General features: G+C 39.8%; 1 protein-coding gene across 6 annotated transcripts in view; it reads left to right on the plus strand.

Moving 5' to 3' along the window:
• Positions 1–26,365, plus strand: part of UBR2 (ubiquitin protein ligase E3 component n-recognin 2) — a 112,887-nt gene that overhangs the window by 18,670 nt on the left and 67,852 nt on the right. For all 6 annotated transcript variants that reach the window (XR_004902976.1, XM_036025033.1, XM_028508693.2 and 3 more), the window contains 5 exons: positions 11,793–11,871; positions 14,247–14,360; positions 22,274–22,404; positions 24,293–24,431; positions 25,044–25,106. Coding sequence is in view for 5 of the 6 variants with exons in the window: in XM_036025033.1 (XP_035880926.1) it covers positions 11,793–11,871; positions 14,247–14,360; positions 22,274–22,404; positions 24,293–24,431; positions 25,044–25,106 (526 nt within the window). In the remaining variant the exon portion in view is untranslated. The remainder of the gene's footprint in view (positions 1–11,792; positions 11,872–14,246; positions 14,361–22,273; positions 22,405–24,292; positions 24,432–25,043; positions 25,107–26,365) is intronic.

The raw sequence follows: 26,365 nt of genomic DNA on the forward strand, positions 1-26,365 counted from the left end.
GAGATGGTCACCCTTGAACCCCAGTTCATGACCTTCAAAACCAGAGCTATCCCTTTCAGAACTAGTTGCACAGAAAATCTGACTGGTGCAGTACCCACAGAGCAGCAACACACAGCATACAACCTGAGGAGCATGTGTAGCCCACCACCTTGCCCAATTCCAAGATGGCGGAACGTCCACATGACCCATTATCCAAGATGGCAATGCCCATGCACACTAGGTCTTCCAAGATGGCAGCGCCCATGTACACCCCACCCTCCATTGTGGAGCACTCACATGATTCATCCTCCATTTTACCCAAAATGGCGGCACACCCACATGGCTTGCTGTCCAGTCCCCAACATGCATGTGGGTTCAGCTTACAGAGCCTAGGGCCTTCCCTTCTTCCTCAAACCTCCTTTACACCACTCTGGCATTCTTGGCGATCAGCGCCTTGAGCTGGGGTGCAGGGCAGTTCCCCGAAATTGGGAAGGCCCCGCAGCCATGCTCCAGGGGTCCGTCTGCCCCAGGTGGCTGGAATCTGAGTACAGGTTTCTTTAGCCCTATCTGGGCTCACCAAGTCTGTAAGTGAGCAGACTGGGGCAACCTGGAAGCAGCATATGAACCAAACTATTTTCCACAACTCCATTATTCTAAAACAGTGCTCAGAAACAAATTTTTGGCCAACTCACCTTACTTCTCCGATCCTTTCCCAGATTACATTTCCATTTTACCTTCCAGGCAGGGTTATGCCGATCCCCTCACAAGGGGTGCAGAAAAAATTCCCAGAGACTGGGAAAATTCTACAGTCTCACTCTGCCACTCCTGAGGGGGTTGGTCTGCCCCAGGCAGTTATCAGCCACGCATTGGGCTCCCTCACCCCTCCAGTTCTTCAATGCAAAGTAGCTCTCAGTGGCCCTGCTCCACTTTCCTCATTCCCCAAGTGATAGTTGTGGGGGTTTTCCCCATTTGGGGGACCGTCAGTTCAACACCCTGTTAGATGCAGTATATCCATGCTGCTTCCCACAGTGGCCACACGAATCTGCATTCTCACCAAGAGGGCAAAAAGGTTGCTCCTCCTCCACATCTTTTTGGTTCTTTCTTAGGGATTTTCATCTCTGCTTACGTTGCTCATCTGTTCTTGCATGCTGTCTGCTGTACCCATTAGAGGCCTTAGCATGTTGGTCGTAGTTGTTTTAAAGTCCAGTTCCAATAATTCCAACATTCCTGCCATATCTGAATTTGGTTTTGATGCTTGCTCTGTGTCTCCAAACTATTGTTTTTCAGTTTGTTCAGCTTTTCATTCTGTAAGGGCAAAATGGTGACCACCAAACTGTACATGGCAGACTAGAGACTGGAAGTCTGCACTCATTTTTTTTTAAGGATATTTTCCTACATATAAAATTATGGGTTGACATTTTTATTTTACTTTTCACCATTTTAAAGATCTTCTTCCATTGTTTTCTGACCTCTGTTATTTCTGGTAAGTCAGCTTCCATTGGCATATATCTCTGTTCCCTTGTATCAAATGTATTTTTTCTAGCTGCCTTCAAAATTTGTACTTTATCTTTGGATTTGGGCATTTTTAACTATAATCTTCCTAGTTGTGTGTTCTTTGTATTTATCCTCTAGGGGTTCCTTGAGTTTCTTGGATTTGCACATTGTTGTCTTTAACCAGATTTGGAAAGCTTAGGTTATTATTTCTCCAAATACAATTTCTGCCTGATTTTTTTAACTTCTGGTACTCCAGTTACACAGTAGTCTAATTGAGAATTAGTACAACAGAATGTATGTAACTTATATGTAAAATCAATATAAATATATAATATGAATATATTTACATATAAATAGATAGTACACACACTAAACATTTTATAAAAGGGATACAATATCAGGTAAGCTTGGAAATGACTGCTTTCAACAAAGCCCCAAGATTTCAGGGATCCTTGACTGCTTTTGCCAACCCAACATACTTGAATACCTTCTAACTGCGTACTGTGACTGCCCTCGTTTGTCTTTCCTGTTGAATGATGGACTCCTGAAGGATATAGCTCTGCCGTGGCTTTGCCTACCTGCCTGTCTGCCTTCTTCCCTTCCTTTCCTCTTTCCTTCCTTCCTTTTTTTATCCTTACCTGAGGATATGTTTATTGCTTTTTAGATAGAGAAAAACATCAGTCGGTTGTCTCCTGTAGGCACCCTGACTAAGATTCGAATCTGCAGCCTTGTAGTGTACAGGGTGATGCTCCAACCGGTCGAGCCACCTGGCTAGGGCAGGCTTTGCTCTTCTTTATAGTTATATAAAAATGTAAAGACAAATGGCTCTCAGATTGATATTTTAATCCAAAAGTGTTGTCTGTGAGAGGCAAAGTATAAAACCGAAGTCAATAAAAATAGGAATAAAAGCAGTGGAGAAATACATATGAAACAAAAAATATGATACAAAAGAAAGCTTTTTGTATTTGGCAAATAGAATTTTTGATAGAAAACATATGGGGCATTCCCTGGCCGGTATGGCTTGGTTGGGCATTGTCCTGCAGATGGAACGATCACAGGCTCAATCCCAGTCAGGGCACACACCTGGGTTGCAGGTTCAGTCCTTAGTCGGAGCGCTTATGACAAGCATCCAATCAATGTTTCTCTCATATTGTTGTTTCTCTCCCTCTCTTTCTCCTTCTCTCCCCCTCTAAATAAATAAACAAATATTAAAATATTTTTAAAGGGTAAAAGTGAAAATAGCATTCAGTGTTTGTTTTGCAGTGAGCCTTTTTACTTTGTTTAATCTTTATTGTATTTTTTCCCATTACCATTTAGTGTCCTTACACCCCTTACCCCCAGCAATCACCACATTGTCGTCCTTGTCCATGAGTCCTTTTTCTTTTCTGAATGAGCGTTTTGAGAGGCAGCATGCACCAGAGCAGTGAGAATGATACTGCTTTTACTGTGTATTAGTGTTAGTTTGAATTTTATGTGTTTTTACCCTGGTTAGTGTGGCTCAGTGGATTCAGTGCCAGCCTGCAAACCAGAGGGTCACCGGTTTGATTCCCAGTGGGGCCACATTCCTGGGTTGCAGGCTAGATCCCCAGTGGGTGGTGCCCCATAAGAGGCAACCACACACTGATGTTTGTCTCCCTCTCTTTCTCCCTCCCTTCACCTCTCTCTAAAAAATAAAAATAAAAATCTTAAAAATCTTTATGTGTTCTTTAATATGATTTAGTAGGCTATATTTTGGTTCTGGGAACAATTTTTCCATATAAATTAATGGTGATTGCTCCTTTCCTTTATGCCATTTCAGCTTATGAAAGTTCTCACAGACACTACTACTTTTGGATAGTGAGGGAAACCTGTACCTGTAGAACAGGTAGTGAGGGTGGCAACGTGCAGTCTCATTCTGAGACTGGAGAAATTATGAAGTGCCCAACAGGCACAGAGTTGTTTAAGCCTAACTGATAAACGAGCGGTTAGCTTTTCATTTAGTTTAGGTGTGCCCTGAAAAATACTGTCAAGACTCTAAAGATGCCATGAAGCAAGAAAGTTTAGCAGCCTCTTTAATGAAGATTATGAACAACTAAATGCTAAAAAAAAAATTTGAAAACTTAGATGAAGTGGATAAATTCATAGAAAAATGATAGGCATCTTGAATACTTTATGTAAAACATTGGAATGGTAGTTAAAGTTCTTCCTTCACCCAAATCCTGTAACTGGTTTGACTGCATAGGTGAGAGCTACCAACTCTTAAAGGAACAAATAATTTCTTATACAAGATGACATAGAAAATGAAGAGTTAAAAAACTGCCTAACTATGATGCTAGTAGAATCTCGATTGCAAACTCTGATAAATTCAAGAGGAGACATTATAAATCCATTTCCCTTGTTAACATAGATTAAAGGACCCTAACTGAAATATTAGCTTTCTCACTCCAAGAATACACTAATAGAGTGATGCATTATGATCAGATGGAGTTTAGTTCAGAAATCCAAAGACAGTTCACCTTTAAAACTGTGAATTAATGTAATTCATCTTAACAGTTGAGAAAGGAAAATACATTTTTCTGATCTGACGCAAAAACAGTTTATAAATTTCAGTAATTGTTTATGATATAAATTCTTTTTTTTAAATATATTTTATTGATTATGCTATTACACTTGTCCCATTTTTCCCCCTTCACTCCCCTCCACCCTGTACACCCTCTCCCACCCATATTCCGCCCCTTCAGTTCATGTCCATGTGTCATACTTATAAGTTCTTTAGCTTCTACATTTCCCATATTAATCTTACCCTCCCCCTATCTATTTTCAACCTATAATCTATGTTACTTATTCCCTGTACCTTTTCCCCCTCTCTCCTCCTCCCACTCCCCTGTTGCTAACCCTCCATGTGATCTCTATTTCTGTGGTTCTGTTCCTGTTCTAGTTGTTTGCTTAGTTTCTTTTGGTTTTGCTTTAGGTGTGGTTGTTAATAATTGTGAGTTTGCTGTCCTTTTACTATACATGTTTTTTCTTTATCTTCTTTTCTTAGATAAGTCCCTTTAGCATTTCATAAAATAAGGGCTTGGTGATGATGAACTCCTTTAACTTGACCTTAACTGAGAAGCACTTTATCTGCCCTTCCATTCTAAATGAGAGCTTTGCTGGATAGAGCAATCTAGGATGTAGGCCCTTGTCTTTCATGACTTGGAATATCTCTTTCCAGCCCCTTCTTGCCTGTAAGGTTTCTTTTGAGAAATCAGCTGACAGTCTAGTCTAATGGGAACTCCTTTGTAGGTTACTGTCCCCTTATCTCTTGCTGCTTCTAGGATTCTCTCCTTCATTTTTACCTTGGCTAATGTAATTATGATGTGCCTTGGTGTGTTTCTTCTTGGGTCCAACTTCTTTGGGGCTCTCTGAGCTTTCTGTATTTCCTGGAAGTCTATTTCCTTTGCCAGAATGGGGAAGTTCTCCCTTATTATTTGTTCAAATACGTTTTCAATCTGTTGCTCTACCTCTTCCCCTTCTGGTACCCCTATAATTCGGATGTTGGAACATTTAAAGATGTCCTGGAGGTTCCTAAGCTTCTCCTTGTTTTTTTTTTTTGAATTTTTATTTCTTCATTATTTCCTGTTTGGTTTCTTTTTTCTTCCTTCTGGTCCACTCTGTTGTTTTGAGTCCCAGTTTCCTTCTCATTACTGTTGGTTCTCCGTGCATCTTCCTTCATCTCTTTTATGGTAACCTGCATCTTTTCATCTCATTTGCGCCCAAAATCAACCAATTCTGTGAGCTTCCTGATCATCAGTGTTTTGAACTGTGCTCTGATAGGTTAGCTATTTCTTGGTCGCTCAAAAGGATGAGTTCTGGGGCACTGATTTGTTCTTCTATTTGAGCCATCACTCTCTCTTTTTTTCCCCAGTCTGTTCGCTCTTGTTATGGTGAGGGGCGGAGCCTTAGGTGTTCACCGGGGCTGGGCACCCCAGTTGCTAGGTTGTGACATTGTATGTGGGGGCGGGCACGGGAGGGAACAATGGTGGCAGCCCCACTCTCCTGGGATCTCAGTTCCTTCCCTGGGATCCTGGGCTGTGCGCTCTGTCCTGGTCCACAATGGCAGCCTCACTGGGTCTGCCAGTTGCCGCTTGTGTACTCAGGGTCCACCCACTGCGTCCCCTGGATGGCTTACTCACTCCCAGTTGCCTTAGGCACCCAGCTCTCTCCAAACTCCTCACTCTGCGACCCAGACGCTCGTCTCTACCCCTCTTACCGGTCTGGATGAACGGGTCTACTTCAACTTCTTGGCTGTCTGACTTGCATTCAGATAAATTCTCTATCAGTTCTAGGTGTTATTCTGCCTCTAAATTGTTGTTGTTCTAATATTGGTTGTGCGTGGAGGTACGGTGCGTCCACCTATGCCTCCATCTTGCCGGAAGTCCCTATGATACAAATTCTTAACAAAGTATATATAAGGGAGCTTTATTGAGTATTTATGTATTGGGTTTTTGGAAACTTTTTGTTACAGGCCTTTTCAAAATCATAAAAGTAGGGTGATGGTGTACAGACCTGACACGTCTTCACTGCTGAGCTTCGACATCACCAGCACACAGCTGCTCCTCTTCAGCTGGGCCTCGGCGCCCACATGCGGGCACACGAGCACACGCGTACATTTTCCCCCACTGTGCCTAATTATTTTGAGGCAAATTCCAGACAGTGTGCCTTTTTTATCAGTACTCATTATGTAGCTTTTTTCTCTACAACCATTAACATTCTAAAAAAAACCCACTTATTTCTTAATATTTTTAATAGCTAGCCAGAGTTGGATCTGTGCTGATTGACTCATAACTGTGGATTCAAAGTTCACATACCTAATTTGGCTATTATTCGTAATTTTTCTCTGCTAATTATAATGGCTCCTCTCATTCTTTTCTTTTTTTAAATTTATATAATTAAGAAACCAAGTCATTGTCCTGTGGAAGTTTCCACATTCGAGATTTGGCTGACTGTGTCTCTATCCTTGTATTTCCTTTAAACAGGTGGTTAGGCTCAATTCAGTTCCGTTGTGTATTTGGGGGAGTGACAGTCATTGCATAACATTGGTGTGTAACATCTAAATTCTGTGTATTTAGATTGATCAGTGGGCCCATGTCCCCAGCATATGCAGCCAGTATGTGATGTTTTAACAGTTACTATTACTTGTTACCTAGGTCAGCAGTTTTCAACCATGTGCCTCAGGAATTTTTAAAACAGGCAGTACCTGACTCTTTAGTCAGGGGCACTGACCTCTTTTCCCTTAGATTGTCAAATAAAAATATGACAACAGCCAACACAATAGCCGTCTGGTGTGAATGAATCGAGATTACACCTATTTTTTGGTCAGATTGTCAAATACTTTCTGGTGTGCCGCAGAATTTTAGTAATTAGCTTCTGTGTGCCACAAGGTAAAAAAGGTTGAAAATCTCTGGCCTAGGTCATTATTTTATTAGTAGCAAAAATGGCGGTATTCTAACTTACCATTTCTTTTTTAGCTTTTTAGTTTATTAGTTTATTATTATTAAAAGAAACATCGTCCCTCATCAATCCTTTGATTATTCTGCGTTACAGTTTATGTAGGAAAATCAAAATAAATGCTTGGTTCTGTCTAGAAGAGCACTTCGTTAGTTAACCTGAAGTGAACATAATACTTAATAGAGAACCTTTAGGTATGTTTAATATCTAGAGCAAGACAGGGATGCCTACTATTACTGTTACTGTTTAACATATTACTGGAAGTGGTTGTCAAAAGTATAGGGAAGAAAAATAAAAGGTATAAAAATTGTAAAGAGAGAGATAGAAGTGTCATTATGTATAGACTCTGTACTCATTTATCTTGAATACAAAGAATTCATGGGAAAAAAACTTTAATAAAATAAATAATCATGACATGATCATTTACTCATATGAGAATGTTATTACTCCTAAAGTTTATCACTGAATTCGAGGTACTCTCTGTCAGAATTTTAGCTATATATATATATTTTTTTTAATAGAAGAGTCTTTCTTTTTTTTTTTTAATGAACTGTTATTTTTTTTTTAAGATTTTATTTATTTATTTTTAGAGAGGGAAGGGAGGGAGAAAGAGAGAGAGAGAAACATCAATGTGTAGTTGCTGGGGGCCGTGGCCTGCAACCCAGGCATATGCCCTGACTGGGAATTGAAACTGTGATTCTTTGGTTCGCAGCCTGCGCTCAATCCACTGAGCTGCACCAGCCAGGGCCTGCTCTATATATTTTTTAGGAACTTTATAAACTTATCCTAAATGATGTGGGGAAGAATAAATATGAGTTTGTGAATAGCTGAGGCAGCCTTAAAAACGGAGAATAAAGGGGAACTGTCCGCACTGAACACTGAGACGTACACTGCAGAGCCGTAGAAATGTAGTGTGGTGTGGTGGAAGAACAGACAGATCAAACATGTCAGAGAGCCTAGACGTAGACCCAAGGATATGTGGCACTTACAGCGGTTACTCCACAATCAATAAATGAAAGTTAGGACTTCCGGCAAGATGGAGGAATAGGTGGATGCACCATACCTCCTCGCACAACTAAGATTAGAACAACAACAATTTACAGCTAGAATAACACTCAGAACTGACAGAGGATTTATCTGAATGGAAGTCAGACAGCCAAGAAGTTGAAGTAGACCCGTTCAGTTCATCCAGACTGGTAGGAGACGACGAGCCGGGCGGGCGCTGGTCAGCAGCGCGCGGAGGTCGGGGAAAACTTGGTGTGAAATCAGCGCGACAGCCATCCGGGGCGCAAGAATGCATCAGGGGTCCCTGAGTACGCAAGCTGCGGCTGGCGGACCCAGTGAGGCTGCCATTGTGGACCAGGGCAGAGGTCGCAGCCCAGCGTCCCAGAGAAGGGACTGAGATCCCAGGAAAACGGAACTACCGCCATTGTTTCCCCCCACCCCCACATATAACGTCACAATCTAGCGACTGGGGTGCCCAGCCCCGGTGAACACCTAAGGCTCCGCCCCTCACCGTAACAGGAGCAACCAGACTGGGAAAAAAAAGAGAGAGAGAGAGAGCGATGGCTCAAATAGAAGAACAAATCAGTGCCCCAGAACTCATCCTTTTGAGCGACCAAGAAATAGCTAACCTATCAGATGCACAGTTCAAAACACTGGTGATCAGAAAGCTCACGGAATTGGTTGATTTTTGGGCACAAATGAGATGAAAAGATGCAGGTTACCATAAAAGAGATGAAGGAAGATGCACGGAGGAGAGCCAATAGTGAAGGGAAGGAAACTGGGTCTCAAAACAATACAGTGGACCAGAAGGAAGATAGAATCAACCAAATAGGAAAGCATGATGAAATAAGAATTCAAAAAAATGAGGAGAAGCTTAGGAGCCTCCAGGACATCTTTAAACATTCCAACATCCGAATTATAGGGGTACCAGAAGGGGAAAGGGAAAAGCAACAAATTGAGCACGTATTTGAACAAATAATAAAGGAGAACTTCCCCAATCTGGCAAAGGAAATAGTTTTCCAGGAAATCCAGGAAGCTCAGAGAGCCCCAAAGAAGTTGGACCCAAGAAGAAACACACCAAGGCACATCATAATTACATTAGCCAAGGTAAAAATGAAGGAGAGAATCCTAGAAGCAGCAAGAGATAAGGGGACAGTCACCTACAAAGGAGTTCCCATCAGACTGTCAGCTGATTTCTCAAAAGAAACCTTACAGGCAAGAAGGGGCTGGAAAGAGATATTCCAAGTCATGAAAGACAAGGGCCTACATCCCAGATTGCTCTATCCAGCAAAGCTCTCATTTAGAATGGAAGGGCAGATAAAGTGCTTCTCAGTTAAGGTCAAGGTAAAGGAGTTCATCATCACCAAGCCCTTATTTTATGAAATGCTAAAGGGACTTATCTAAGAAAAGAAGATAAAGAAAAAACATGTATAGTAAAAGGACAGCAAACTCACAATTATTAACAACCACACCTAAAGCAAAACCAAAAGAAACTAAGCAAACAACTAGAACAGGAACAGAACCACAGAAATAGAGATCACATGGAGGGTTAGCAACAGGGGAGTGGGAGGAGGAGAGAGGGGGAAAAGGTACAGAGAATAAGTAGCATAGATTGTAGGTTGAAAATAGATAGGGGGAGGGTAAGATTAATATGGGAAATGTAGAAGCTAAAGAACTCATAAGTATGACACATGGACATGAACTAAAGGGGGGGAATGTGGGTGGGAGAGGGAGTACAGGGTGGAGCGGAGAAAAGGGGGAAAGGGGACAACTGTAATAGCATAATCAATAAAATATATTTTAAAAAAATAAATGAAAGTTAGATATTTTAGCAGGTGGTGCTAGAGGAAAAAAAAGCTTGTAGACTCCAGATTAATTTAACGTGTAAATGTGGAAGATAAAACCAAGAGGCTAATAGGAGAAAATGAAAAATATTTTTGTGATCTGGTTCAGAGAGAATCTGAAAACCTCAAAGCCCAAATCGCTGGGGTGTGTGTGAGTTTAATTGCATCAAGATAGGGAGTTCTGTTTAACAAAGGGCCCCATGGGCAAGGTTAATACATACAGGTGACAAATGGGAGACAGTGTTGCCAAGTGATTAATATCGTCTAGACTATATTATACAGGGAAGCATTATAAAAAAAGCAATCCCAACAGAAAAATGGGCAAAGGATATAAACAGCCTATTTATAGAAAAGGGAGCCCCCCCTCCCCCTAAACAGGAAGCATATGAAGAGTTGCTCAAACACAGTGGCAGTCAGGGAATGCAAGTTCAAACAGTAAGACATCATTTCATATATGTTAGGCTGACACATACTGGAAAACCAGATAAAACCAAGTGTTGGTGGAGATTCGGGGCTATAGAAACTCTTGCACACTGGTGGGTGTATACAGCCACTCTGGACAGTAGCATGGCACGGAGAATAATGACTTTGCATGGATGTGACTCAGCAGTTCTGCTCTTAAGTTGAAATGCCAAAGAAAGCCTCAGACAGATTCATAAGAGAACATCTACAGGGATGTTCCTTGCAGCATCATTCGTAATAGGAAGGCATTGAATATAACCCAGCTGTTGGGTGTAGGGACAGTAGAGAGAGAAGATGGTTTGGATACAGGCCATGACATATTGTGTAGCAGTTAGAAGCAGCAAAGAAGCTGCACACACAAGTACATGGATGATGTTACAGAAATGAAAAAGTGAAGCATAGAAAGTGATACATGAAACAGATTTGTACACATTAAAAATACATGCACTAAAAAACATTTGGAAGAACATACAAATACAAAGGCACACAATGAGCATGTTAGAGTGGTTGCCTCTGAGGGTGCAGGAACAAAGGGTGAGGGAAATTTAAAGGTTTTCATGAGTACGCATCACATTTCACAGAATTACAGGGATTCCTTTATTTGAGATATGATCTGCAGATGAAAGCAGATGGGAAGACTGAGCACACCACTGTCGACCCATCAACTTGGTGAAATTCTTACTCTCTTGTCAGGCTGTTCTGTGAGCCACATGTGTTGTGTGACCATCAGACATAATGACCAAGTGAGAAGACCCCTGTCTGTATGTTCATCACTTAACAATGTTTAATTTCTTTTTTAAATTAGTTAAGCCCTGGCCAGTGTGGCTCATCTGGTTGGAGCATCATCCCTTGCACCAAAGGGTTGTGGGTTCAATTCCCAGTCAGGGCATATTCCTGGGTTGTGGTTTTGATCTGCAGTCCAGACATGTGTGATCCCTGGTCTGGGCATGGAGGGAGGGCAGCCAGTCCATGATTCTCACATCAACGTTTCTCTCTCTCCCCTTCCCTCTCTCTGTAAAAGTCAATGAAAACATGTCCTTGGATTAGGAAAAAGTAGTTAAAATTTATATAGAAACATAAGTTCTAGCCTTTTCTTGCATCCTAGTTAGACCTCTTGCCTCCTGGGGATATGTACATACCACTTTGAAGACCATTAGTCCAAAGCACTTGTTTGGAGGAAGTGATTTGAACTCTTAAGATAAATCTTAAGAATTCACAAAATTTAAAATCTTTTCCATAAAATTTGTGTTTTAATATAGAATGTGATTCCCCCAAATCCTTGGGGAAAATTACCATTCTAGTAATGTGTGCCTCCAAAGACTCGCTCCTACACGTCCGGTGTGAGAAGCAGGTTCTTAAGCTGACTTCACTGACCAGAGACCTCAGAGGTCTTTGGGAATGTTTCCTTTCTTTCCTCAACACAAAGGCACTTCGCTGTTAATGCTCTTCTTGCATGGATGCCAGTTTGAAATGTTCTGTTGTGAAATATATAGCTATTTTATGACACTCTGATGTTGTTTTTCTTTAACTTTGCAGAGACTGTGCAGTTGATCCAACGTGTGTTTTATGCATGGAGTGTTTTCTGGGAAGTATTCACAGAGACCACCGATACAGGGTTAGTAGTGTCCAGATAATAATCATGTTTTATACTAGATACTTTGCTTTTTTAAAATTCCAAGATTTAACACTAAAACAGGGGAGAGTGGTTTAAGAGGTGTTTTATTTACACACTATTAAACATACAATGGCAGTGCAGAAAGGAATTATGAATCTAGGCTTCCCTGAACACATGGCATAAGAAAAGACAACACAGATATCAGCTCCTCCATACTGGTTTTCAACTAGTTTGTTTTGCTATTTTTTAATGTTTATGAGCTTTAGAACTTTAGGCTTATGGTGGGGGTTATCAAAAATCAGAAGATAGAGTTGAGAGTTAAAAGTGTGAGAGGGAAATTCTTAAGGGGGTTGGATGTGTGAGACAAGGAGTAAGGAAAGCGACTGGATTATAGATTTAAGAAATAGTCTATTTATCGGTCATCTCCTACAAAAGATTTTTCGTTACTTACTATTAAAGAGGCATCTACGGTAGTGTAAAAGAGGGCCCGGCTCCAGAACGTAAGATCCACCAATTTTATTTTATTTTTCCTGCTGTAATGCAGTCGGTGCTTTTCCAAAAATCAGATTTGTTTGCATTTAAGTCAAGGGTACAGACAAAGACAGATTATTGCTAAACTTGTCTTGGTTCCTCTACTAAAAATTGAAAACAGAGCCATGAACATTCAAAAATTGGGGAATTGTTAGTAGCTGGAACGTTTTTCATTCTAATGTCAAATAAAATGGTAGAGAAGGAATACTGAAATCTTACTTCAGGAGCCCTGCAGGGTCAGGGCTTTTCCCCCTGTTTGTTTGTATTCACAGTACCCAAGTATTGATAATAACTAAAAACAGTGGCAGAATGGAACTCCTGAAGTCAGTAAGAGAACCCAGGCTCCCGTAAGCCGGTCTGCCCATGTTCGATGACGAAAGCAAGCGTGGAACCTGAAGGGTGGGGTTGTCATTTTCCAAATGCCTGCCTGCTGGTGTTTCTTGACATACATCTTTACAGCCCCTGAGAATAACTGTTATTTGTGGTGTTACATTAATTATTTGTAATATAACACACAGATACTGAGGACTGATGACAAATACATAGTTAATAACCATTTCTAAACTCGTATAGAATTTTTTTAAAAGCAGAATTTCTAGTCTGCCAATGATTAAAAGTCTCTTTATCTTGCCAGATTCCTTGAATCATTTCCATATCTTAAGGAAGTATGAATAATTCTTGAACCCCACAGGTGATAAGAAGTTTTTTATGACCAGGCAGTCTACTTTTCTATTTCTTGAGCTTCCTTTCTTTTCAAAGAATGCTGCTTAGGGAGTGTGAGAAAAGAAAAATGAACTCTTTGTATAGTTTTTGTTACTCTCCGTAACGCACACACAGCACTCTCTAAGGGGACAGTGGTCAGAGGGATCTCTGGGAGCCCCGAATCTGGTGGAACTGCGCTGGAGCCTGGCAGTGCAGAGGCCGGCACTGTCCCAGTTTAGCCAAAATCCAGCCCCAAACCCTCATGATTCTCCTAATTAAGGAAGTTACGTAGGTGGACATAGTTTTTATCTCTTTAAAATATCTGTAGTTTACTATATTCTAAGAACCCTGAAACGCCATTCCAAAAGAACCTGTGCACCCCAATGTTCATAGCACCACAATTTACAATAGCCAAGTGTTGGAAGCAACCTAGGTGCCCATCAGTAAATGAATGGATCAAAAAACTATGGTACATTTACACAATGGAATACTATGCAGCAGAAAGAAAGAAGGAGCTCCTACCCTTTGCAACAGCATGGATGCAACTGGAAAGCATTATGCTAAGCGAAATAAGCCAAGCGGTGAAAGACAAATACCATATGATCTCACCTTTAACAGGAACCTAATCAACAAAACAGAAACAAGCAAAATAAAGCCAAAGACACTGGAATAGAGAACAGGCTGACAATGTTCAGAGGGGAGAAGGGAGGGGATTTCAGGGGGATTTCAGGGGATAAGGGCAAGGGTTTACCGGAACAAGTATAAAGGACACATGGATAAAAACTAGGGGTGGGTGGAAATGGGAGGGAGGTGGGGAGGGCTGGGTGGGTGGGCCGGGATGAGAGTAAAAGATAGAAAATTGTACTTGAACAATAATTAAAATAATTTTTTTTAAAAATCTGTAGTTTACTAGTTCACTGCAAAGTAGCTTATTTTATTTTGAAATCACTTAAATGAGCTTATAGGCTTATTTAAAATAAGCTTGAAAACTTTGAGAGGTTTGGCATTTTATTTAATTTTATCCCTCCAAAGAAATTTAAACACTAGCAATGTTATTTCCTTAGTACTTGCTGTCCTTATTTGTAATTTGATAGCCCTCAGTAAATACTTACTGACAAGATACTGTACAAATTTTTTTCAAGATGACAACATCAGGAGGTGGAGGTTTCTGTGACTGTGGTGACACCGAAGCTTGGAAGGAGGGTCCTTACTGTGAAAAACATGAACTTAACACCTCTGAAACAGAGGAGGAAGAGGTAAAGACATGTTCAAAGTTGTTTGTAAGGAAGTACTGTTTTAACCATGAATTTAACCATAGAATATTTTGAGATGTAGGCTCAGTCCACTGAGCCACACCAGCCAGGGCTAGTCAGTAGTTTCATTTAATTTTTCTTTGATGGATTGATTTTAGAGAGAGAAGAGAGAGAGACATGGATTTGTTGTTCCACTTAGTTATGCACTCATTGGTTGATTCTTGTCAGATCCACCACAACCAAGGCATGTCGGGACAACGTTCTAACCAGCGAAGCTACCCTGCCAGGGCAAGTTCTTGTTGTTATTGAAGGGATTGATCTTTATGTGTAGACCAGTTAACTTGCTTGTTTTTTGTGTATTTGAGTTGTATCTGAGACTTTGTAGGCCAGGTACCTTTCTTTTCCATGTCCATACATGGCAGCCAATCCTGATCATCTGGTAAATCAGTGACTTTGCATATGTTATGCAACCAATATGGAGATGATAGCTTAGGACAAGTTATACTCATTTCAGTTGTGAATATGTGCTTTTTTAAATTGTTGATCCTGCATTGTTTTTCTCAAAATATTTATAATGATGTATTTATAACTAAATAAATACATAAATCTTTACTGCTGCTAGTAACAATTTGATGTTTGATTCAAGATCCTTATTTCTCAGTCCTAGTTGGTGTGGCTCAGTGGATTGAGTGCTGGCTTGCAAAGCAAAGGGTTGCCGGTTTGATTCCCAGTTAGGAAACAGGCCTGGGTTCTGGGGCCAGGTCCCCAGTGTGGGGCGTGCAAGAGGCAACCACACATTGATGTTTCTCTCCCACTCTTTCTTCTTTCCTTCCTCTCTCTCTCAAAATTAATAAATAGAATCCTTTAAAAAATAAATGAAAAAAAAGTTACATAGTACTTATCATTAACTTTCTTTCTTTTTTTTTTTTTTTAAGATCCTTAAGCCCTGGCTGGTGCGGCTCAGTGGATTGAGCACCAGCCTGCGAACCAAGGGTCATGGGTTCAATTCCCAGTCAGGGTACATGCCTGGGTTGTGGGTCAGAACCTCAGTTGGGGGCACATAAGAGGCAACCACACATTGATGTTTTCCTCCCTCTCTGTCTCCCTTCCTTCCCTTTTGTCTAAAAAATAAATACATAAAATCTTTATTTAAAAAAAGATCCTTATTTCAGATCATATTTTTAAATGGCAGAGAGGTAGGTATGTTCAGAGGACTTCTGCATCATTAGTGAGTCTCATGCAGATGTAGAGCCAAATGTGTGTTAATACTCTTTCCTGGTGCTCATACCTCAGAGGTCTCAACTATTTTAACAGAATGACCAAGACTTTATGGTATATAGGACAGTGTCTTTTAGACTGTGTTCCACAATGTTTTGGATAGATAAAATTTGTGCAAAATTATTCAGTGCCATAGAAAACACGTATCTTGTGTTTTATTTGCTTTGTCCCATTGTTCTAGGATTTGCTACAGACAGACACCAAATGGTCAGGGTTTCAGATTTCTTCACTCCTATTAAACCAGCTTCATCATTATCTCATAATATATATAAGGTGGAGTTCTGTATGTAAAAATACAAACAAGACAAATGAAGATATATTTGGAAAAAAATAAGTTTTTCTTGTAAAAGAAACTGAAAACTAGTATAAAACATTAGGACTGTAGGTGAAAATATTTGCAAATCAAATATCCAATAAGGGTCTAGTATACAGAATAATATCTTACAACAAAAACATTACCCAGTTAAAAATGGGCAAAGGACTTAAATAGACATTTCTCTGAAGAAGACACACATACAGTCGACAGCTGTGTGGAAACATGCCCAACATCGTCAGTCATTAAGGTAATCTAAATCAAAATCACAATGAAGTTACCCTAGGCTGGCTGTAATAAAAAAAAGGAAAATAGGTATTGGCAAGGATGTAAAAAAAAATTGGAACCCCTTGTACGTTGCTAGTGGAATGCAAAATTATTTCAACACTATGGGAAACAATTTGGCTGTTCCTCATGATGTTAGGCATAGAATTGCTATATGAGCCTGTAATTTTACTCCCAGGTATATACTCAGAACTAAAAACAAGTATTCAAATAAGTATATGCACACATATGTGCAGAGCACAATTATTCACTGTAGCCAAAAGATGGAAACAGCCAAAGCACCTATCAATGAATGGACAAATACATTTTTATATAAACATACAGTGTAATAATATTACTTGGCCATAGAAATGAATAAAATACCAGTACATTCTAAAATATGAATTAACTTCCGTAACATTATGTTAAGTAAAATAATCCAGGTCACATAGTGTATGATGCTATTTATATGAACTATCCAGAATACCCAATACCGTGGAGGCAACACAGACTAGACTGGAGGTTGCCAGAGGCTGAGAAAGGGGAGAATAGGGCAAAACTGCTTAATGGGTGAAGGCCTTGCCATGAAGTCGTGATAGCAATGTTTGGGACTAGACAGAGATGGTAGTGGCACAAGTTATGAGTGTATTAAATACCACCATGTTGTTCATTTTAAAATGGTTAATTTTGTATTCTGTGACTTTCATTTCAATAAATCATTTAAAAAGGAAAACTTTAGGACTTCGGTTACCTTTTTATTTTTCTTTTAAAGTAGACTTAAAATAGTTTTCTGAGAAAAATTATGAATCTGCCTGAAGTTACTCAGTTGGCTTCATCCTTACACATTATTAGTAGGGCAGCTATCCAACGGTGCCGACTCTGGTTGATTTCCTGAATTCTAAGAATAGGCAACAACATCCCTTGCCTGGCTGAAGCTACGTGGTCCTGCCCAGAGAACATAGTCGAGTACTCCAGAGACTTGACAGAGAATAAACCTCTGGATTCTGCCATTTAATTCTTAGTTAAGAACTCGGGAGAAACGGGGCCTTCAGGGATGACATGAAGATAAAATGGTAACATTGCATTTAGCATACCTGCTTCCTACTTACAAAACCTAAACTGTTTTATGCTTGATGTAGGAGGAAGCTATATAATATTCAGAATGTGCTCTTTTAGTCTGTCATAGAGTTCTTTTTTTTTTTTAACTGTGGTGGTGGTGGTTATATATTCAGCCTGCATCTTAAGAAAAAGTTGGGGGGAAACTTGTAATATGTGTCTACAGGGATAACGTTGAGACATTCCCAGGGTCTCCTCAGCTGTGGCAGCTGGGACGGGCACTTCTTCCCTGTGCGGGCCAGGGGCCAGCACACTGTGGCCCCTCGGGGCAAATCTCGTTTGCAGCCTGTTTCTGGTGCCACCCTAAGCTAACAATGGTTTGTATGTTATACTTTTAAGTAGTTGAAAAATATCCATAGGATAGTATTTTGTGACGTGAAAGTTAAAGTTCAGATTTCTGTGTCCATAAATGAATTTTTATTGCCGCACAACCACACTTAACTGTTGATGTATAGTCTGTAGTTGCTTTTTTGCTACAATAGCAAAATTGAGTAGCTTCAACAGAGAACCCTGCAGTATCTGGCTCTTCCTAGAAAAGGTTTTCTGACCCCGTTTATACTCTCCTACACTATCAGAAGAAGCATTTTGATTATGAAACCTGGCTCCCACTCACTAAAGAGCATCATCCATCCCTGTGACAACCGTAAATTGAGACTGCTGGAATGGCACCTCATCCTGTTGGGACCCACCACATACTGTACCACACGCTGCACAGTGCCTCCTCTATTGATCTCCATAGAACCGTAACAGATGTCTCTTAGGTCTCTGCATCAGGAAATGTTACGTTTCTCTTGGTGTGAGCCTGATAACGGATTGTGTTTTCTTTCCTTGACGCTTCTGGCAAACAGAGCTAAATGTTTGCAGATAGAGCCCATCTGTGGTAGGTGTATGGAAATTTATGATCTGAATTTACAAATAGATATTTTTATTTTACCTTCTTTATATATCTATTTTTAAATTCTATTCTATTATACTGGATGTATTCTTCAGTTTTTGCAAATCCTTTTTGGAACAAAATTTTATTCAATAGCAAATATTAACTGAATGAACAACCTCAGCAAATATTTTTTAATATAAAATTTTCCATTAGTGCTGCTCTTATCTCATACAAATGTAGATTAGTGATTATTAATAGCTAAATATTATGTTAAGTGCTATATTTGATTTATTTCATTTAGTTCTCAGAATGGCCCTATAAGATAAATATTGCTGGTACCAGTATTTTATTGCTGCAGAAGCTTGAGTTTTAGAGAGATTAAGAAACTTGCCCAGAGTGTCCTACACGGAAGTGCTGGAGCAGTGCTTTAAACCTAAGTAGTAGAGACTCCAGTAGTGGAACTCTCTGACAGTACAATATACTGGCTTTTTGAAACATTTTTAGCAATAGAATTGTTATTTTACAATAAATAAGATTCTAATTTAAAAATCCCAATAATAAGATAAAAGTGGTATTATTAATGAACTTATTTTTTTATAAATGAAATGCATATTGTTTTTTTTGTGTTTGTTTGTTTCTTTTTTTTAAATATATTTTATTGATTATGCTATTATAGTTGTCCCATTTCCCCCCTTCTCTCCCCTCCACCCTGTACCCCCTCCCACCCACATTTCCCCCTTTAGTTCATGTCCATGTGTCATACTTATGAGTTCTTTAGTTTCTACATTTCCCGTACTATTCCTGCCCTCCCCCTATCAATTTTCAACCTACATTCTATGCTACTTATTCTCTATACCTTTTCCCCCTCTCTCCTCCTCCCACCCTCCTGCTGCTAACCCTCCATGTGCCCTCCATTTCTGTGGTTCTGTTCCTGTTCTAATTGTTTACTTAGTTTCTTTTGGTTTTGCTTTAGGTGTGGTTGTTGATATTTGTGAGTTTGCTGTCCTTTTACTATACATGTCTTTTCTTTATCTTCTTTTCTTAGATAAGTCCCTTTAGCATTTCATAAAATAAGGGCTTGGTGATGATGAACTCCTTTAACTTGACCTTATCTGAGAAGCACTTTAACTACCCTTCCATTCTAAATGAGAGCTTTGCTGGATAGAGCAATCTGGGATGTAGGCCCTTGTCTTTCATGACTTGGAATATCTCTTTCCAGCCCCTTCTTGCCTGTAAGGTCTCTTTGGAGAAATCAGCTGACAGTCTGATGGGAACTCCTTTGTAGATGACTGTCCCCTTACCTCTTGCTGCTTCTAGGATTCTCTCCTTCGTTTTTACCTTGGCTAATGTAATTATGATGTGCCTTGGTGTGTTTCTTCTTGGGTCCAACTTCTTTGGGGCTCTCTGAGCTTCTTGGATTTCTTGGAAGACTGTTTCCTTTGCCAGATTGGGGAAGTTCTCCTTTATTATTTGTTCAAATACGTGCTCAATCTGTTGCTTTTCCCCTTCCGATTCTGGTACCCCTATAATTCGGATATTGGAACGTTTAAAGGTGTCTTGGATGCTCTTAATCTTTTCCTCAATTTTTTGAATTCTTATTTCATCATGCTTTCCTGCTTGGTTGATTCTATCTCCCTTCTGGTCCACTGTATTGTTTTGAGACTCATATTCCTTCCTTTCACTATTGGCTCTCCTCTGCGTGTCTTCCTGCATCTGTTTTATGGTATTCTGCATTCTTTCATCTAAATTTCGTCCAAAATCAACCAGTTCCGTGAGCTTTCTGATCACCAGTGTTTTGAACTGCGCATCTGATAGATTGGCTAATTCTTGGTCGCTCAAAAGGATGAGTCCTGGGGGACTGATCTGCTCTGTTGAAAACATATTTTTTTTCCCCCCTGTCCCTCCTTTTTTTTTTCCGGTCTGGTTGCTCTTGTTACGGTGGGGGGCGGAGCCTTAGGTGCTCACCGGGGCTGGGCACCCCAGTCGCTAGATTGTGACGTTATATGTGGGGGCGGGGCGGGAGTGGGAGCGGGGTGGGAGAAAACAATGGCGGTAGTTCCGTTCCCCTGGACTCAGACCCTTGTCTGGGCTTCCAGGCCGCGAGTTCTGCCCTGGTCCACAATCGCTGCCCCTCTGGGTCTGCCAGCCGCAGCTTGCGTACTCAGGGATCACCATTGCCTTCTTACGCGCCCGATGGCTTTTGCGCCGATTTCGCGCCAAACCTTCCCCCGACCTCCGCCGCCGACCCGAGCCAGCCCCGCGCCGCCGGCTCGTCTTCTCCTACCAGTCCGGATGAACGCGTCTACTTCAACTTCTTGGCTGCCCGACTTCCATTCAGATAAATCCTCTGCCGGATCTGGGTGTTCTGATAGTAAATTATTGTTGTAAATTATTGGTTTTCTAATCTTGGTTGTACGAGGAGGTACAGTGCGACCACCTATTCCTCCATCTTGCCGGAAGTCCCCGAAATGCATATTGTTTACTTGTTAAGAAAGATAGTTGATGCAACCAGGTTATCTTGATGACTGTTCAGTTTCTAGTTTTAGTTGGGTTGTATGGAGAAACTCCTTATTCATGCCTTATTTGCATATGAAAACAGTTAAAATCTTTATTGTAATACATAGTTTTTTTAAACATTTTATTTATTTTTAGGGAGGGAAGGGGGTGAGAGAGAGAGAGAGAGACAGAGACAGAGAGAGAGAGGAGAGAGACACATTAATGTGCGGTTGCTGAGGGTTATGGCCTGCAACCCAGGAATGTACCCTAGCTGGGAATCGAACCTGGGACACTTTGGTTCCCAGCCCATGCTCAATCCACTGAGCTACGCCAGCCAGGGCTACTGTAATACATATTTACATTAAAAATAATTCAGATAGCCATGGTTGCTCAGTCGGTTGGAGCATCATCCCCTACACCAAAAGGTTGTGGGTTCAATCCCTGGTCAGGGTACATATAGGAGGCAACTGATTGATGTTTCTCTCTCCCTCCCCTTTTCCCTCTGCCTCTCCCCCTTCCTCTCTTTCTAAAATCAACAAACATATCCTTGGGTGAGGTTTTGTTTTTGTTTTTGTTTTAGTTTAAAAAATTCAAACATTATGGAAGTGTATCACATAAAAGATTAGTTCTTCAAAATTTCCACTGCCCTCTGAGATAACACAGATAACCTTTTTAACTGTATGCCTTGCAGTCTTCTAATTTGAAAGAAGAGTAAATGACACTTGACTCACTGACAAAGGCTGGCATTCTCTAACATAAATGTAATCAGAGAACTGTAACATGGGATGAGATGGTCATTTATTTACTCATTCTAGCTGACTTATGCTGTGATAAGAGCACTTGGAGCAGAAGTCTTTCCTGGCCTTCAGTGTAGCATTGTATGTATGAGTAGGCTTGCACCACCCAGCATCTCTTCACTGCAGAAATCTTAGTGACCATTTTTTAAGAAGCTAACATGTGCACACAAAAAGAGCACAGGAATCTATATTCCTAGGCTGGCCCCAAACTGGGTTAATGCAACAGCTAATACCAGTTGGTGATTCCTAATATGTAATATAACACATTTTAGAGTGTTTTTATGTTACTGTTTTAAAAACATGCACATATAACATGTAAGAATGATTCTTACAACACTGACTTCTCTCATAATCCTCAAAATCAGGCTGTCCTTTATGTGTCTAAAACTAAATATTGATTGTCTGTCCTTAGATAGTATTCCTTTGTTCTAGAAATCAGGGATTTGTAAGATATGAAACTTACTAAAGATGATTTGATGTTAGTTTTTAAAGATCCTGGAATGTCATTTTAAAGTTTTTAGGTTTATTCATCAAGCATTGGAGTGCCACTGAATATTTTGGTTCAGTTGATTTCAGTAATTGGGATTATAATGAACAAAACGTTTTAGGAGGCTCGTTTTGGTAGGATGTAATATATAGGATGAAACTGAAGAGAAGGAAGCTGGAAAATCAGTCAGGTTTTACAGTAGTATTTTGAGGGGTGGAGGCAGAATGGGGAAGAGGAGAATTAATGTGTATTTAACAAACTGTATTTATTTTAATTTCTTTTTTTCAGGATCCTCTTATTCATTTACCAGAAGATGTGATAGCAAGAACTTACAGCATTTTTGCTATTATGTTTCATTATGCGGTAGAGATACTGACCTGGGAAAAAGAAAGTGAATTGCCAGCAGATTTAGAGACGGTGTAAGCGTAACCTATTTATTTTTTATATTTGTACAGGTTCACATTTAATTTTAACCATTTTGATTCTAATTTTTCACATTAACTTTAATACATCTTGGATAGAACATAATCTTTTCTTTCGTGATAACTAAATTTCAGCAGAACAATAACCTTGACTTTATATTTTTGAAATATGTACGATCTACTTAATTGTTGGAGGTTTCTCCCTGTTGGCTGTTTGAGTTAGTTGGTTAATAGTCATGTTTAAGCCACATCAAGGCTCTAACCACTGGTTTCAACACAGGCAATTTTCTCTTTGTGTGACAAAACTATAAGTTAATTCTACGGTTCTTTGTGTTTTGTTTATTAGATATGATTATTAGGGAATGAGCTCTTTAATGTGAGTTTTTTGATTTGACTAAATGCCCAAACTCCTCAAACTCGGTTTTACCCATTTTGATTCTAAAATGTTACACAGTATATTTTACACTTTGAGGGTTTTTTAGTGTATATCTAACACATTCACCATTTGTGCTTAGATTATTGAGGAGGTCACAGGCTTGTGACTGGAGCCTGCGTTCTGCCGCAGCGCTGCTAAGGTTAAGGGCTGACTTTCCCTGTGAGTGTGCATGCCCTGCGCGGCCTTCTCACTCTAGCCAGGCTGGGTAGAGTGGCTTCCATAGTTGAATACAAGTTGGCGTGGGGGTTTGAAGGACATCAGTGGTGGTTCCTTTTTGCTTTCTCAGCAGTGTTTCAGATAATTAGTTATGGGCTAAGTGTTTTAGTAAGATGAAGTGTTTCTATACCTTTCTGGAAATACTGAAAATTACTTTATACCTCATGACTTTATCTTCATGTACTTCAAGTTGGGAACCATTGATCTGAGATCCAAATTTAGACCCCAGAAAAGAAGAGTTTTGTTTTTATTTTTGGTTTTATTTGTAGGTTCCAGGCACTAGCATAGAAGAGAAAAGAATCCCACTTGCTTCTTTTCCCATCTTAGAAAGTGGCATTCTGTCTGCCTGGAAACCTCAGCCGCCCACATCTGGTTAGATTTTAGGACCAGCTGCTTCTCCTTCCTTCTCATGGTTCTGTTGTTCATCTGCATTGCTACTGTCGTAGTGTAAATGACATTAACTTCCGTTTTGGACAACGTGGCCTTCCTAACCAGACTGCCATAGCCACTCTTGTCCCTCACAGTTCATTCTCCACACTGTGAGGCAAATGGACCGTGGCTCCTGTTCAGATCCTTGATTGCCTTTGGATGGCACAGTTGAAACCCATTAGAAGGTCTTTTAGATTTGCACCTCTCTGCAGACCAATCTCCTCCTTCCTCCCTGTGCTCCTGCTCCTACTATTTACCTTTGCTGCCTCAGGGCCTTTGCTGTCACCTCCCTCTAGCCCAGGGTTTCTCAGCCTTGGCACTGCTGACATTTTGGGGCCAGATTAATTCTTTACCGTGGGGACTGTCCGGTGGATTATAGAATAACTAGCAGTCTTTCTGACCCTTACCCACTAGATGCCGGTGGCACTCCTCTCCCAGTCATGACAACCAAAGTTGTATCTGCACAGTGTTAAATGGTCAGCTGTGGGGCTGAGAGGAGAGTTGCCCCCTTTTAAGAACTACTGGTTTTGGGTCTTGGATTACTTCTCTGGCAGTTCCTCTCTGAACTCCCAGACCTCTTTTACCCGCTCTGGCATCCTACTCCTGATGAAAGCCGGTCAATACAATTAAATGTGTAATATCTATCTGCCTCACCAGCCAGTAGTGTCCTAGAGCAATGGGGACCGTGGATGACTTTGTCATAGTACCTAGCACATTCCCTAGAACAAAGTATGCTCTTAATGAATAAGCCTAGAGCAAGAAATATGCAAATAGATAGTATATCATTAATATTTCATTCCACAGAGAGAAGAGTGATACTTACTATTGCATGCTGTTCAATGATGAGGTTCATACCTATGAACAAGTTATTTATACTCTTCAGAAAGCTGTTAACTGTACACAGAAAGAAGCCATTGGCTTTGCAACTACAGTAGATCGAGATGTAAGTAATTTTATTATATTGATATCACATAGTAAGTTGAACTTTTACTACAGATAAATTATCCTAGAGTATATAGTTAGAGGTATATATGTATAGGCTATTTTTTCAATTTCACGTGAGTATTGGCCCAAATATATATTGGGTATAGCGAGAAGCTGCTGTCAGAACGTTTAGGAGAAAATGTAGGTACACTTGCTCTCGCTCTACCCCGTCATTAGAAAAACTCAGTCACGGAAACAGAAACTCTAGCAGCCTAAGTGCAGTGCTGTGTCCCCAGAGAGAAACAGTGACAATATCTGATTCCATGATCCCAAATAAGCTTCTTTTTTTTAAGCTGGTTAAAAAAAAATAGAAAGCAGCCTAAAAGAATAAATGTTGTGTTATTCAAGAAAATAAATTTATTAATGGCCTGGAAATGTTGGGATAATTTTGAAGGAAAATAACTTATTTGTTTTTCATCTGAATAGAATGAATGTTATAAATATTAAAAATCGATCAGAGTTGGATGCTCAAGTATGTTTATTTGTTTACTGGTTGAGAAGTTATTAATACTGAGACTAATATTTTTACAAGTTTATTTCACAAATTAATTTTAAATATCTTTGTTTACAGGGACGTAGGTCTGTTCGATATGGAGATTTCCAGTATTGTGAGCAAGCAAAATCAGTAATTGTGGTAAGTGATTTTAAAATATGCTTACTACACTGTTACTTTTTATTAGTTTAAAACTAGTTCCATATTTTGGCATTTATGGGAACATTTTTCTGCCTTCAGGAGTGTACAGCCAACATCAGCCAAAATCATGTGTGAAGATTATTGAGTGTTGCATTACTGCTTTCGCTAGTGTTTTTAAAGCTGTGGAAGACTAATATAGAAAAGGAATGTTTAGATGACATATATGTATTTTCTGTCTTCTTATTTCTTCATCAGAAATGTCTTAGAAAGTTTTTTGCTATTTGTCTTGTTTTTGATAGGGTTTCACCTTACTTTTTAAGACTTAAACTGGCCTTTAGCACCAGGATTAAAATTCAGGGGAAGTTGTTTCTTGGTATCTTATAGCAAGGTATGCTGCATATCTTAACATTTATTATACGTATTATTTCTCTAAAAGAAAACTTTGAACATTCAATTTTATTTTTAAAAGTTAGCACTTATTGCCCTGGCTGGTGTAACTCAGTGGATTGAGCGAGGGCTGCGAACCAGGCATCGCAGGTTCGATTCCCAGTCAGGGCACATGCCTAGGTTGCAGGCCATGACCCCCAGCAACCGCACATTCATGTCTCTGTCTCTGTCTCTCTTTCTCCCTCCCTTCCCTCTCTAAAAATAAATAAACAAAATCTTTTTTAAAAATTTAAGAAATAAATAAATAAGTTAGCACTTATTTTTTTACTACATGTAACTGCATTTTATGTAAATGTTTTTTACTTATTTTATATATTGTGAAATGTTTTTAATACACAGATGAAAATAGAGATAGCACAATGAATACCTGTGTACCCATATTACATACATTATTTTTTATACTTTTTAATAAATGAAGTAGTATAGAGGCCCTTGTATTATCCCTTAATTTCTTTTCCCTTCCTCTTCTCTAGAGATAACTTTTCATGAATCCATTTTCTCATGCCATGCATACCTTTATACTTCTTCGATTAAATGTCTGTCAACGTTACATGTTGATTTGGAGCCTTTAAAAATTATGTGACAAGATTCATACTAAGTGTATTGTACTGCGACTCGCCTTCTCACTTCAGTGCTGTTTCTAGGTTTATCTGCATTAATACATGTCCCATAAAGTATTCCATTGATGAGTATACCATTGTTTTTCCATTCTCTTGTTGAAGGACAGTGAAGATATTCCCAATTTTGCTATGACTGGCAGTCCTGCTGTGGGCATTATTTTGGCCCCTTGTTGCAAAGATGCAAAAGTTTCT

This window comes from Phyllostomus discolor, chromosome 4 (assembly GCF_004126475.2).
Source record: "Phyllostomus discolor isolate MPI-MPIP mPhyDis1 chromosome 4, mPhyDis1.pri.v3, whole genome shotgun sequence".
In the NCBI taxonomy this organism is placed as follows: Eukaryota; Metazoa; Chordata; class Mammalia; order Chiroptera; family Phyllostomidae; genus Phyllostomus; species Phyllostomus discolor.